General features: G+C 36.3%; 1 protein-coding gene across 1 annotated transcript; it reads left to right on the forward strand.

The window, feature by feature from the left end:
- Positions 1-4,855: 4,855 nt before the first annotated feature.
- LOC121771098 (RNA exonuclease 4-like) lies at positions 4,856-6,379 on the forward strand. Its single transcript, XM_042167890.1, has 4 exons — positions 4,856-5,030; positions 5,111-5,241; positions 5,336-5,820; positions 5,899-6,379. Exons 1-4 carry the CDS (start codon positions 4,868-4,870, stop codon positions 6,134-6,136), a joined length of 1,017 nt encoding a protein of 338 aa, XP_042023824.1. The 5' UTR covers positions 4,856-4,867; the 3' UTR covers positions 6,137-6,379.
- Positions 6,380-14,962: the final 8,583 nt, after the last annotated feature.

Raw genomic sequence — 14,962 nt, forward strand, 5'->3', positions numbered from 1 at the left:
TTGTATGTTGTATACTTGTAGTTGTAGTCTTGTAGATGTATTATGTATATGTATTGTAAATTGTAATGTATCGTTGTCCGTTACAACTCAAACTCAATAAAATTGATATTATTTTCTCCTTATTCGCCGTATTTCTATTTGAATTATACATTGTCTTGTTCCAATTTGTTATATAAATCCAAATTTCAAATTCAAAAAAAAAACAAAAAAAAAAACGAACCGCGAAACCGCCGGTTCCGAACCGGAACCGCCTAAACTGCCGGAAAAACCGGCGGTTCCGAACCGGAACCGGAACCGCCGGTTTTCGAACCGGAACCGGAACCGTGAAATAGCCTCACGGTTCGGTTCCGGTTCCACCTTCGACAAAACCGGAACCGCCGGTTTTTGAACCGTGGGTAAGATAAACAATTATTTTTCCTACGAAAGTAGTAGTACTTATAAATAGTGATGTATTTATTCAATCTTTAATTACTAAAATTTTAGTAAACGTTGTGTTAAGAGTTTATATTGATAAACTGATATTTATTGTGATAAGGCTACCGTACCTTATTGTCTCCCTCCCGTCTCCATCTCCACCATTATTACCACAACTGCCACTTTTTTCATTATTAAAGTTAAAAATTAAAATTGGACATGTGAGAGTTTGGCAACAGCGTACTTAGGAGTACGGTATATTTCATAATAATATACTTGATCGATTGTTATACTCCCTTTGTCTTCTATATATGTCTCACTTTGATTCAACACGACTTAAAAAATTTAGAGATAGTGGATGGCTGTAGGTAGCGAAGGAAGAAAAATATGTTAATAGTGTAAGTGTATAAAATTTAAATATTTTCCTATGTTGGATCGGGCATGTGGGCATACCCGGCTACCTATAATTTTCCCCCATTTAATTTAATACTAACACGCACAAAGTCAATCACACTTTACACGATAGCCTCGTCGTAATCGATCGTCTTCGTGACAACATTAGGTCACCACGCCTTTGCCGTCTCAGTCCTAAATCGACAAAACTAATAGTAGTACATCGGTGAAAATGAAATCATTCCTCTATAAAAATGAAAAATATTAAATGTAGTGTAAATATTTTTTATTTAATGAAAAGACAAGTAGAATAAATCATAAAACAAATACTACTAGTATGTGTGTGTATCTTATAGAGAAGATAAGCGGTGTAGAATAAATATTATCGAATGTATATATAAAGAAGCAATTCCATAAAACAAACATTTTATATGAGTATATATATATATAAGATAAAATAATTAAAAAAATATTTATATGTAAATATATACTCCTACAAGTTAATTAATGAAAATTAGTTTTTGTGTCAAGCATATGATATCACAATTAAAAAAAAGGCTATGTACGATTTCAATTCTTAAACAATGAAAATTTGAAGTGAATTTAGGATTTTTGATTCGAATGATACTGGAGACATAAATTCCAATTTTTTAATCATACATTTTCACATTAGATTCACATATTCTTTACAGAAAATTCATGATTCATAGTAATTTTTATTTTAAAGTAGGTTCTTAGCCTAATCATTCTCTACATTTATATATTTATTCCCTAAAAAGTAAATGCAGCCCCTTATACAGAGGTATTCTTATTTCTTCAGCAAATTGGAGTGCTTGAATCGGATTTCCTAACTCATGAAAATGATAGTGCAAAATCCCTATCGACACGCATTGTTTTTCTAGGCACTTCATTTTCTTAATTAATTTATAAATTAATTGTATCTCAAGTGTCAAATCTCATCGCAGCTAAACTAAATTAAATTTTTCTGGTTAATATTTAATGTGATATATCAGGAGAAAAGACAAGCCCCGAAAGCAACAAAGTGGATAAGTGTTGCAACAATATTAATTAATCCATAGTTTAATTGATAGTATTAATTATAGTTACCAAACTCTAATTAGTATAGTATACTAATAGTAAATATTTAGATCATAACAACAGTATATTCTGATGGTGTAGCCCCTTGCTCGTTGGTTGGTTTCATTAGCTCATAAATTAATAAATTGATAATAATCATTTAAATTGTGAAATCTATGTAGTAGTGTTGGTGTATGAGATGCTATTTTAGGGTGTCTAATCTATAGTATTTTCTTGTCTTTGAGCAGGAATTGTGTTGTTTCTGATTTTACATTTTTTCTTCACAACTAATATTCCAACTTACTAATATTTATTCGTCATTATCAGGTATAGTTCCAATATGTCAATCAGGTTGGTGTTTATACCATAAAATATTAGTTAGTTGGAAACAAGAATTCAGAAAGCTAAGAACTATATCAAAATCAACATGTAATTTATCGAGGTGAATTAGTAATTTAGTCGAAAAATATTAGGTCCTGATTAGTTGCAACCATTGTTTTATAAATTTATGGGACTTTTTGGTGTCTAATTAACTGAAATTGATTAATACGTCTCGTTTTCACAAGAGCATCTTCTCCATTTACAAAAGTGGTAACTTTTAAATTATATCAGTTTGACTGTATTCGTGACGGATGCATATAAATACAAGTAGATATTATATGTAGTATATACTAGACCGTAAAAGACAAAGTAAAGAAAAAAGAAGAGTGGTCAAACTTTGACCATAATAATCTATGTCACAATCCATGACCAAATAATTAAGTCATTGTTGAGTTACTTCTCTTGGGATGTAAAGGAATTGAACGAAAGGAAAATTTCTTTGCGATCCATATCACAATTTCTTTAAACCTATTTCCAAGTATAGAAACCACTTCGTAAATAAGGGTAAATAATATCGAGTGTTAATGAAATCTATTAAGATATTTATATGTGAGTTATCTAACATAAAAAAGTTACCAACTGGAATATCTAATGAGTCTTTTTGTCAATTGGTTTGGTGTAATAGCACGGATGATTATGTTCCAATACTGACATATACGAAGGAGTTTGATATAAATTGTCTGAAATCGAAAATACTCTCAACCTCTACATTAGGTATAAGTTGCCCGAAATCGAAAATACCCTATACCCTATCCAACCCCATTTAGGGAAGAGGAAGTTTCAAGCCCTAAGAGCATCTGCAATGGCGGACTTTCGCACGGAATTCCCACGGACGTCCCGGAATTCCGTCGCGGACTTCCGCCATTAGGCGTACCGGGCGCGGATATGGAATTGGGTTGAGGACGTCTCAGGTCTGCGGAATTTAGCGGAATTCCACGCGGAATTATGTCCTGACGTCCGCCATTGCGTGGACTGTCACGGAATTCCGCACGGACGTCCTGTATTGTGAATTAAATGTTTTTTTTGACTCATCAATGGAGCACCACGATAGCGATTCTTCTCCCGCCTCGAGCGATTCACCGGCGCCGCATTTTTTTTAATGAAGTATGTTTTTTTTAAATAAAGTGGTTGCATTTTCTCCGTATTCGCCTCGAAATTTTAATCCCGTAAATTGTTTTCTTCTGGAAATTGTTTAATTTGTGAATTTGTGATTTTTTTTAATGTGGGAATTCCGTATGACGTGACAGAGCAGTGGAAAGTCCTTATGACGTGACAGAATATGTTTTTGAGAAGTACGCGGAGAATTCCGCCGGGACATCCGCAGCACTGCGGATGCCCTAATTAGCATATACTGAACATCCAGACACATGATGGCAAATAAAATAAATAGAAATCAAATTCCATGTCCCTAGAATTTATGACCCACTCGTGTGCATGCAATGCTTTTGACCGCGTAAGAATCTTATGCCCTTTTCTTTCTTTTCAAAAGGGAGAGTAAAATAGATTCGAAATGGAATGTTCACACCAAAAATTAACCATTCATTGGTTGTTGCTTTGTCGGCATATTATTAACAGCGATTTTCCTAACCTCGGTTTTCTGAAGCAAGACTAGGTTTCCTTGTGCCTACACGTGTTCACATACACACCCACTAATTCATTATAATTATAAACACACACATACATATATATGCGTATAATGTTTGAATTAATCGTAGCCTAATGTATGAGGCTATGAGTTGGGTCGATATTGAGTTATGCTCAAAATACACTCTAAGACTCATGAATCACATCATTAAAAAAATTGTTGTTGTGGGATTTAATACTAATTTGCTAATACTAGTAAGTTAGGCACTATTTAATTAAATCTATATAGTATTAAGTTTAAATTAATAATATGTACTTTCCAAATGGCATCTTAATTAATTTGGCCCTACTCCAGTCAAAAGAAAGATCCCGCGGTCAAACTCCTTATTCCGAATATTTCCTCCCTTTGCCAAATTAAAGAACTCCCATAAAAAAAACTGCAAAATCTGAAGATTAATTATACCTTTGTATGAGGTGGGTTGAGTACCTTATCTTCTGAGTTGTATTGCTTTTGCCGAAAGAAAAATAGATGGGGTAAAAATCCTCATCCAATCGAAGATATTGCTTTGAATTATCCTCTAAAATCTTCATTTCAACACATGATAGTCCATATATAACTCCATGCAATACGTAAATGGAAAAGCATATATGCCTTTAAAATATTATCATAAGCATATATGCCTTTAAAATATTATCATAAGATTTGACAGCATGTAACCGCCTTCTGCAACTTCCATTCTCACACAGAGAGATGCTTTCCGATATGGTAACTGCAGTAAATATTCTAGCAGCTAAAAAATGTGGGCCACAAAGAATTTGGATTGCCACGAATGTTTATTGCTAGCTGAAATGGCCTGTGAATTCTAGAGAAAATGACACTACTTCACTTGACCACCAAATAAGGTGAGGAATCTCTCTCACTCAAAAAAAAAAGAAAAAAGAAAAAAGGGCATCAAATATAAATAGGTCTTCAAGAATTGCATTTGTTCATAAGTGAAAACCACAGTAGAGTTCATCCATGGACAACAGGAACAAATGTGCAGGCTGCTACAGACAGTTCAACAAGATGGAGCATCTTGTCGAACACATGAGGATTTCATATCACTCGAATCACGAACCCCTCTGCGGAATCTGCCACAAGCATTGCCGCTCCTTTGAGTCTCTCAGAGAGCATCTCATAGGTATAATAAACACATTGTGTTTTCTTCAAATAAATAGAGATTTATATTATATAGTATATTTGATGGTTTTTGCGAAGCAGGACCTCTTCCTAAAGCCGAATGCGAGAGGATATTCAAGGATCGAGGATGCGACATCTGCTTAAACATCTTCAGCAGCCGGCACGCTCTTCTTCATCACAGAGACAAATGCCACTTCTCCCGTCGAAACAATGTAATAATTTTACTCATTCAAATATGAAAATATCCCCTTTTAGTTTCAAATTTAATTTATGTTAACTTTTTTTTTCTTGCTATTGGAAAATTAGGGTTATAGAATGGGGATTCAAGATGAGTTGAGGATGGATAACACACGGGGGAAAGTGGTGTCTTTGGCTTGCAAAATGGTGGGAGGAGGCAGTGATGGCTCACTAGACCTCTGTGCAAGAGTCTGCCTCATTGATGAGAATGAAAACATCCTTTTCCACACCTATGTCAAGCCAAACCTTCCTGTCACCAACTACAGGTACGACACGACCGGCATAAGGCCGGAGTATTTGAGGGACGCGACGCCAGTTAGACAAGTTGGGAGGAAGATTCAAGACTACCTATGCAATGGGGAGCCGATATGGCAGATCCGGTCTAGAACTGGAAAGGCTCGAATCCTCGTTGGCCATGGCCTTGATCATGATTTAAGATGCTTGGAGTTTGAATATCCCGAGTTTCTCATTAGGGATACTGCTAAATATCCGCCATTGATGAAGACGAGCAAGCTGAGCAACTCGTTGAAGTATCTGACAAAGGCATATCTCGGGTTGGTGGATCTGAATTTTATTAATTTTTTATCATGTTATATGTGTTTTGGTTGCTATATAGTAGTGGTTATGTGCAGATACGATATTCAGAATGGGGTGCAGGATCCGTACGAGGACTGTGTTGCAGCGATGAGGCTTTACAAGAGAATGAGAGCACAAGATCATAGGGTGGAGAGCTATCCATTGGCTTCTGATCAGCAGAACCGGAATAACTTTGCATCGTGGAGGCAAGCCGAGCTGGAGAGGATGAGCCCGGAGAGAATGTTGGACATGTCTAGATCTGATTACTATTGTTGGTGCTTGGACTCCAAATGAGGTGGAGATGATGAATTAAACAAGAAGTTTCTGTTGGAAGGAACAGATCACGAAGAATCAATGGGCTGATTTTCCTACAATCACAATTAATAGAAAGATTAGCATTTGATATTTACCATGTATATGGAATTAGGTTTAGGGTAATGAAACTTACCTTAATTGTATTATGCTTGTAAAGCCTATAAAAGGGCGTGTATAGCTGCTCCTTATTAAAATAAGATCGAATGAAATTCTTCCCCAAAACCTTGTCTTAAACCTATTTTATCATGGCTTCAGAGCAGTGTTAGAACTAGGGCTCAGATTGTTACTTCATCATTGCCCATACCAATCCTGGCCAAATCAACAAAATCAGTGAGCAACCAATTCAAATCATACCAAAAACATGTCAGACGACAACACAAAACCAGCAACAGAGACAGAGTCATCAAGCAACAAGATACGAACGAGTAAGAACGTGACAGTAGCGTTCAAACTCAATGGGGGAAATTACCCTTTATGGTCGCGGCTGATGAAAGTCGCGATTGGGAGCAGGGGAGGCTACTCCCATATAACCGGAAAGCCAACTCCACCATTGCCAGGGAGCAATGAGTACGACGATTGGGAGGAGACGAACTTGATCGTTTTCTCCTGGATTGTGGATGACATCGAGAACGATATTATTGGTGACTTCGCTCATCACCAATCGGCCAAGGCGATTTGGGACAGCCTAGCCACCACTTACGAGAGTGAGGCCGACCTCTACCTTGTTTACGACCTGGAAGATAAGGCAAATACAATCAAACAGGGGAATATGGATTTAGAGACATATTACCGCAAAATCCACGGAATGTGGATCAATATTGATCGGTGCCAAAAGCAACCGGTCGATTGCTGTGAGAAAGGCGTGAACCAGTTTAGAGTCTACACCAACACCAAGAGGTTACTCAGATTTCTCGCGGGACTAAACGATGAACACGAGGGAGTCCGGCGAGACATCCTCAAAGAAGTATCGCCCCCTCCTCTAGAAACTGCCTATGGGTGGGTTAAAAAGGAGGCGGCCCGACGACGGCTAGGGCCACCGGAATCCCCAAACCAGGTCACCCACGGTCACGGAGGAGGAGATGCGCAGGGGATCGGACATGGACTGGCGACTCAAGGACATCGACCAGGTGGTCACCGAAATGGACCCCCGAGGCAAACCACCACCGCTCACCGCCCGGGGAACAAACCGGTGGACAAATCAAGATTGTGGTGTTCCCACTGTGGAATGCAAAAACACACCCGTGAAACGTGCTTCCAATTGCACGGATATCCCGAGTGGTGGGAAGAGAGACAAACGGCTAAAGCAAGAATGGTGGTCGGAATATCCGCCGGTGAAGAAATGGTTAAACCGGCTGGAAATCGCGACATAGTCGGACGGGGGAAACAAAGGGATGAACCAGAAGCTCCCAGCGGAGGTGGGAGCGGTGGAGGAGTAATCGGCGCCTGCAATTTCGCCGGCAAATCAAGGAGCAGGCAAGGGGAAGACGGCGCAGCTTTCGGAGGTAACGGGTTAGGGGTTGAGAACCCTAACCCATATTTCATGCTTATACCCCAAAAACACCACAATTCACATAAACCTCCCCTAGACTGTTCTAAATTACGCCCAGTACCCCATGTCTTGCATGCAAGCCCTCAAACATATTTTAAATTGCAAAATGGACCCCAGAAATATGATATGTTACATCATTGCCCCCAGATTATAGATTATTGTGAAAAACCCCCTGATTGTTCAAAAACTGTGCAAATTAGTCCTATCCCATTGAAAAATCGATTTGAGCCTTTGGACCATATTTCCGCTGCATACACAGTAAAACGAGATAATGGGGATGAGAAAAAGGGATGTATATTTGATTGTGGAGCAACCGACACCATGACACCAAATAAGAGTGATTTTGTTAGTTTCAGTAATATCACTAAAACATACATACAGACTGCTAGTGGTGAATTGATTACCGTAGCTGGGGCAGGCACGATTGAAATATCCCCGACTTTGAGATTATCAAATTGTCTCTATGTTCCTACTTTGTCTCAGAGATTGATGTCCATTAGCCATGTAACTAAAGAATTGAACTGTACATTGCTGATGCACCCCGACTTCTGTATTTTGCAGGATATTCGGACGAGGAAGATACTTGGGCGTGGCACTGAGAGCCAAGGACTCTACTACGTGGATGAGATAGCTCAACAAGGCAGTGCGATGCTGGCTCACGGGTCCACGAAAAGAGAGATTTGGCTTTGGCACCAACGACTGGGACACCCTTCCCCTGGTTATTTTAGTTTACTTTTCCCTAAACTCTCTATTCCAAAAGATTTTAATTGTGAGACTTGTGTTTTGGCCAAGAGCCACAGACAATCGTTTAAACCTTCAAATACTCGTATGAATTCTGTTTTTTCCCTTGTTCATGCTGATGTGTGGGGTCCTGCACCTATTGTTGGGGGGAATGGTTTGCGATATTTTGTGATTTTTGTAGATGATTGCACTAGGATGACATGGATATATTTCCTAAAACACAAGTCTGACGTAGTCGATAAATTCATTCTGTTTTTTAACCTTATCCAAACCCAATTCCAAACCACGATAAAAACTCCTCGATCCGATAATGGGAGAGAATTTGTGAACCAAAAAATGACAGATTTCTTCACTGAAAAAGGCCTTATCCACCAAACCTCATGCCCCTATACTCCAGAACAAAATGGGGTAGCAGAAAGGAAAAACAGAACCATTCTCGAGATAACCCGAGCCTTGATGTTTGAATCTAAAGTCCCCACACACTTCTGGCCCGAAGCAATTGCCACTTCTATCTTCCTCATAAATCGACTTCCCACGAAAATCCTAAACAAAAAAACCCCTCTTGACATACTCTCCAAACTCACCAAAATACCTCCACACCTTAGCCTTCAACCAAAAGTTTTTGGGTATACCGTTTATGTCCATATTCCCAAACATGAGAGAACAAAATTGTCACCATGTGCTACCAAATGCATTTTTGTGGGCTACGGGGTTAACCAAAAGGGATATAGATGCTATGATCCCACTACAAAACGAGTGGTCACCACAATGAATTGCAACTTCTTGGAAACCGAGTTTTATTACCAAAACCACCTTAGTAGTCAGGGGGAGAGTGAGTCATACAACACAGTAGACTACCTAAGTTGGTTTGTGCCCGAGTCAAATTACTCCAACGAGGATCCAATAGAACCAGTTAGCACTGCCGCCGAGCAGGTCTCGATCACTACAGAGTCCTCTCAACCGCGTTCCAATATCTTGCCTCAACCGATATCCGAGGCATCCGAGGTAATTTCTGATCCACCTCAAGAGAATAGCACTACTGATCATGTTGTTACAGAAACTGTTGATGAAAGCACTACTCTCGATGAGAGTACAGGTCGATACATCCTCCCACCACGAAGCAATCGTGGAATTCCACCAAAGAGATTCTCACCCGAAAGAACGGGCAGAAGAAGCCAGTATGTTGTGGCTTATTTTGTGAAAGGGAACCTGGCCAAGATGGCTAGAGCATTTGAAGCAGCACTCTATGAGGAAGAGGAGATCCCCTATACAGCCGAGGAAGCATGGAAAGTTAAACATTGGAGAGATGCCATGTTTGTAGAGATGGATGCTTTGTTAAAGAACAAGACTTGGGAAGTTAGCAAGTTACCAAAAGGGGCTACTACAGTAGGATGTAGATGGGTATTTACAATCAAAAGAAGACCCGACGGATCCATTGACCGATATAAGGCAAGACTCGTAGCAAAAGGGTACACACAAACCTATGGTGTCGACTATGCAGAGACTTTCTCACCAGTTGCGAAGATCAATACAGTGAGGGTGTTGTTTTCGATAGCGGCTAACCGGGACTGGCCGTTACACCAGTTCGATGTGACGAATGCATTTCTGCATGGAGAATTAACCAAACCAGTTTATATGGTTCCCCCACCTGGATTTACGGGAGACTTTCAAAACGGGGACGTTTGCAAGCTCAAGAAGACATTGTATGGTCTCAAACAGTCTCCGAGAGCGTGGTTCGGGAGGTTCACTGAAGTAATGAAGAAATATGAGTACTGCCAAAGCAACTCAGATCACACATTGTTCCTTAAGAAGAAGAATGGTAAGATTACATGCCTTATTATTTATGTTGATGATATGATTATCACGGGTGATGATGAAGAAGAGATAGGCCAGCTAAGGAAGAACCTGTCCAAGGAATTTGAGATGAAAGATCTTGGTCACCTAAAGTGTTTTTTGGGGATAGAAGTACTTAGATCAAAGCAAGGGATCTTTATCAACCAGAGGAAATATGTGCTTGATATCTTGGCAGAAACCGGAATGATCGATTGCAAACCAGTGGACACTCCAATAGTCCAGAATCATGGACTACAGATCCGTGAAGGTGCTAAACTCGCTGATCGAGGGAGGTATCAGCGGTTGGTTGGGAAACTTATATATTTATCCCACACCAGACCAGACCTTGCGTATGCCGTTGGAGTAGTTAGCCAGTTCATGCATGCTCCACAAGAAGAACATTGGGAAGCAGTGTTGAGAATAATACGATACTTGAAGGGCACCCCGGGCCATGGAGTGCTGTTCAAGAAGCATGGGCATTTGGAAATACATGGTTATACTGATGCAGATTGGGCAGGAAATCCGAATGACAGAAAGTCGACAGCAGGATACTTCACCTTTGTAGGGGGTAACTTGGTGACGTGGAGAAGTAAAAAGCAAAAGGTAGTGGCATTATCAAGTGCCGAGGCAGAATTCCGAGGAATCAAGAGTGGATTGACAGAAGTACTATGGCTCAGAAGATTGATGACAGAGCTCGAACTCAAATCCACGCAACCATGTCGACTGTTGTGTGATAACAAGGCTGCCATTAGTATCTCGGAAAATCCAGTTCAACATGACCGAACTAAACATGTGGAGGTAGACCGACACTTCATAAAGGATACAATTGATGCAAAGATAGTGGAATTGCCTTATGTCAAGTCAGAGGATCAATTGGCAGACATCTTGACAAAGGCAGTAAATTCGAACTCTTTTCGAGGTGTATTGGACAAGTTAAGTATTGGTGATCCCATCACTTAACTTGAGGGGGGGTGTTGGAAGGAAAAGATCACGAAGAATCAATGGGCTGATTTTCCTACAATCACAATTAATAGAAAGATTAGCATTTGATATTTACCATGTATATGGAATTAGGTTTAGGGTAATGAAACTTACCTTAATTGTATTATGCTTGTAAAGCCTATAAAAGGGAGTGTATAGCTGCTCCTTATTAAAATAAGATCGAATGAAATTCTTCCCCAAAACCTTGTCTTAAACCTATTTTATCAGTTTCAACTATTTATTTCCTTCTTTTATGCCACTAGATTTATGTGTATTATCAGCTGAAGCAGTAGTATATAATGCCATTACTATGTGCACTTCATTGTTGCTATTTCAAAGGTAGTAATTAAAAAGTAATTTTGCTACAAATTTGAGAAATATGTTGTGTTGTGAAGCTTATACCACCTGAGCTGAATAATAATATTACTCCGTATTTTGGCTTTTCAGTGTCTTTCAAGATATTTAGGTAAAAAAATGTAGTTATTAGTATATAACTAGTTTCAACCCACGTGCGATGCACGACGAAATATTTTTTTATCATACGATTTTAAATTGTTAATTGATTAACACAAGATCAAGTTTTGATTCCGAAAACAAATTGATAATATTGCAAGTTTTTAAATTGGACGATAGCTTTTCAAACCTCAAAACGGTTTTAAAATTGTATTTTGAAGTATAAAAACACCGACGCAGAATAATATTGTCACAAAATTGTGTGTAATCTTTTTTGTATTCTATATCCATTTAAATTAGTACTATACTTTATCATAGTCGAGCTTCATTACATTGCAATATAGTGACCCTAATACGCTAAAAACCCAAACCTTGAAACCTAAATCATAAACCCTTAACGTTAAAATATAATCATCATGACAAACAAAACACATTTTTTTAAATTAAATTTGACCGCTTGATTTTTTCGCACGCTTTGTTAGATTAGATAATTTAGTATGGAAACATATGCATGATTATAATGTAATGTTAGTAATGGATCATAGTATCGAAACATTTCCAATCATAAATCAAACACAACAATATTCAAGAAAATATATAAAAGAAAATTAAACACCACATAATATTAAATTAATTGAAACCATCATTTTCCAACAATACTACTAAATAGATTGATTTTTCTTAGAGTGTATCATGTACGTAACTTGTTTTATATAAATAAAACCTTTTCATTTTTCTAATTATTACACAAATGCATAAAAACCTTTTCATTTCTCTAGTTACTACATAAATAATGGCGCGAGTTGTGGAAGGAGATCATGTGAACCTTTTCATTTCTCTAATTACTACACAGATAAATAAAAAATGTGAGAAAGTTTTTATTCTTAAATGTCTAGATTGTAGTATTTAAATTATATATTTAAGCTTAAATGATAATTCCATAAATACTAAGATGATGTAGTGTAAATTAATTAATATAATCAGTTGATCTAAATTATAATATTTAAATTTAAAATGCCATTTCCTAAATACCCCACAATCTCCTTATACTCCACATTGGCATTTTTGTTGGCATACGTTTTATTACTGTTAATTAGTTTTGGATCAACAAATTATTTGCTTAATTACACTCATGCTATGCACGATCCATTCTATTTATATCAAAGTACGAAATATTTTATTTGAAATATGAAATAATATTATTAAACTGGTCTACAATTAAAAATATAGTTAATCATAAGAGAATCAATCACAATTTATAATTAATATATATATTGATATACCCAATATTTGATAAAATTTTATAAGTAATACACCTAAGGTCCTAAACCTACCTTTACAAAAATAGGAAAACTTCGTGATTTATTTATTTTTATAACGATCAGAGGAAGTGGAAGTGAAATTATTTTTGAAAATAATAAGAGTGTCTTTATAGATGTTTTTTTATAAATTAGGAGAGTGAAAAATATTTTCTTTTTGTATAAAAAGGAGTTTTTTCTAAGAAATAACGATAAATGTCATTATATTAATAAAAAACATTAATGTCATTATAAACCTAATTTAAATTTTAATAATAAAACTTTAAACAAATAATGGATAAACATTTTATGAAATAAATATTTCACAAATTATATATAATACATTATACTAAATACAAAACTATAGTTACGTTTACGCATATTTATAAAATTTTGTTTTCAAAAAAGAAAATATCCCTATAATCTATACTTAAACGACGCCTCTAACGTTACATAAATTTCCAAGAAGGAATCTATTCATATAATCAGCCAATAATTACATAAATATACACGTTTATAATTGTAATTCACGTATGTGCATATTTGAACATTTGAAGAGTTTATTAGCCGATATACACCTAAAAAAACCCTATCAAAATAGTTGTCATTCTCATCTTCTTCACCAAATATTTATGTATCTTCTTCTGTGCGGACGACAAACACCTTCCTACGCAAGCTTTGCTCGTTGGCCAGTTCAACCAGTGACATCTCTCCCTTTTTCTATTCAACAAACAAAGAAGCAATAGTGTAAATGAAAATTTCAAAATTTGAAAAGAAAAAACATATTTGCAAATTTGCGATTGCTATAGTTCAACACAATAAATCGTAGATATTGTACAAAATAGCCAAAAAAAAAAGAAAATCGGATACATTTTATATAATGGTTGGAGCTAGTTCAATCCCAACAATGAGTTGCACTATTGTTGAAGTTGCCATTAGCAAGAATGAATTTCCATCAATTCTTCGAGCTTCTTCGCTTGGTGGAACTCTATTGTTTTCGTGTTTTTATTTTCGCAAAACATCTTTGTACAAGCAAAATTTATAGAAAACGGGTAGCTCTTCATATTCCTAGTGACTTTAAAGCCAATAATATTTGTTATAAAGTAAATTAATAACAACTAAATTATAAATTTTTTGTCCATTCAAATTGTAATCCATTAATAAAAATAATTTGAATCAATAGATTTTTTTTATCAAAGTTGTCGTTTATAACTGTCACGTTATAAATTGATTGCAGACCATTAATTCATAGAAATGATTCAAACAAATTAATTGGGGGTGGTGGTAAATTGCACTAATTCTTTAATCCCAAATAATGGTAATGGTAATAAATAATGGTAATGATAATAGTAATGGTAATTAATATTGTAATGGTAACAAATATACGTGATAATGAATTAGAACGTATGTGGCAGTTACAATTCCATGGATGAATATAAGAAAAACTTCCCCCACATTATTTAACCTAAATTTATTTTAAAAAATGTAAGCTCTCTCTAATTACTACACAAATAAAAAAAATGTGAAAAAGTTTTTATTCTTAAATGTCTAGATTGTAGTATTTAAATTATATATCTAAGCTTAAATGATAATTCTATAAATACTAAGATGATGTAGTGTAAATTAATTAATATAATCATAACCGTCATGTCTCTTGAAAATCTTAATGTTATCTATAACTTTTCCACTTCCACTCAAAATTTTAATTCCCAAAATGCCCCCAAAACTCAACTTTTATATATGTATAGATGTCTATTGAATATTAATTCATATCACCGAAATTAAATGCATAGTATGTTAACAATGTGTCCATAATTTCCTAGGTTTCATTTCTCTTCAAAATTGGTCCCAATAGCTCTGTATAGAAAAAAAAACATGATATATATACCTTGTGCAAAGTTAAATGATTAATAGCCTCGTGTTATTTTTTCAAATAATATAGCGTAGTGG

Source organism: Salvia splendens, chromosome 16 (genome assembly GCF_004379255.2).
Source record: "Salvia splendens isolate huo1 chromosome 16, SspV2, whole genome shotgun sequence".
Lineage (NCBI taxonomy): Eukaryota > Viridiplantae > Streptophyta > Magnoliopsida > Lamiales > Lamiaceae > Salvia > Salvia splendens.

Coding starts and splice junctions, on each gene's coding strand:
- LOC121771098 (XM_042167890.1), top strand. CDS start 4,868: ATGGACAACAGGAACAAATGTGCAGGCTGCTACAGACAGTTCAACAAG. Junction 5,242..5,335: donor ACTTCTCCCGTCGAAACAAT/GTAATAATTTTA, acceptor TTGGAAAATTAG/GGTTATAGAATGGGGATTCA. Junction 5,821..5,898: donor CTGACAAAGGCATATCTCGG/GTTGGTGGATCT, acceptor GGTTATGTGCAG/ATACGATATTCAGAATGGGG.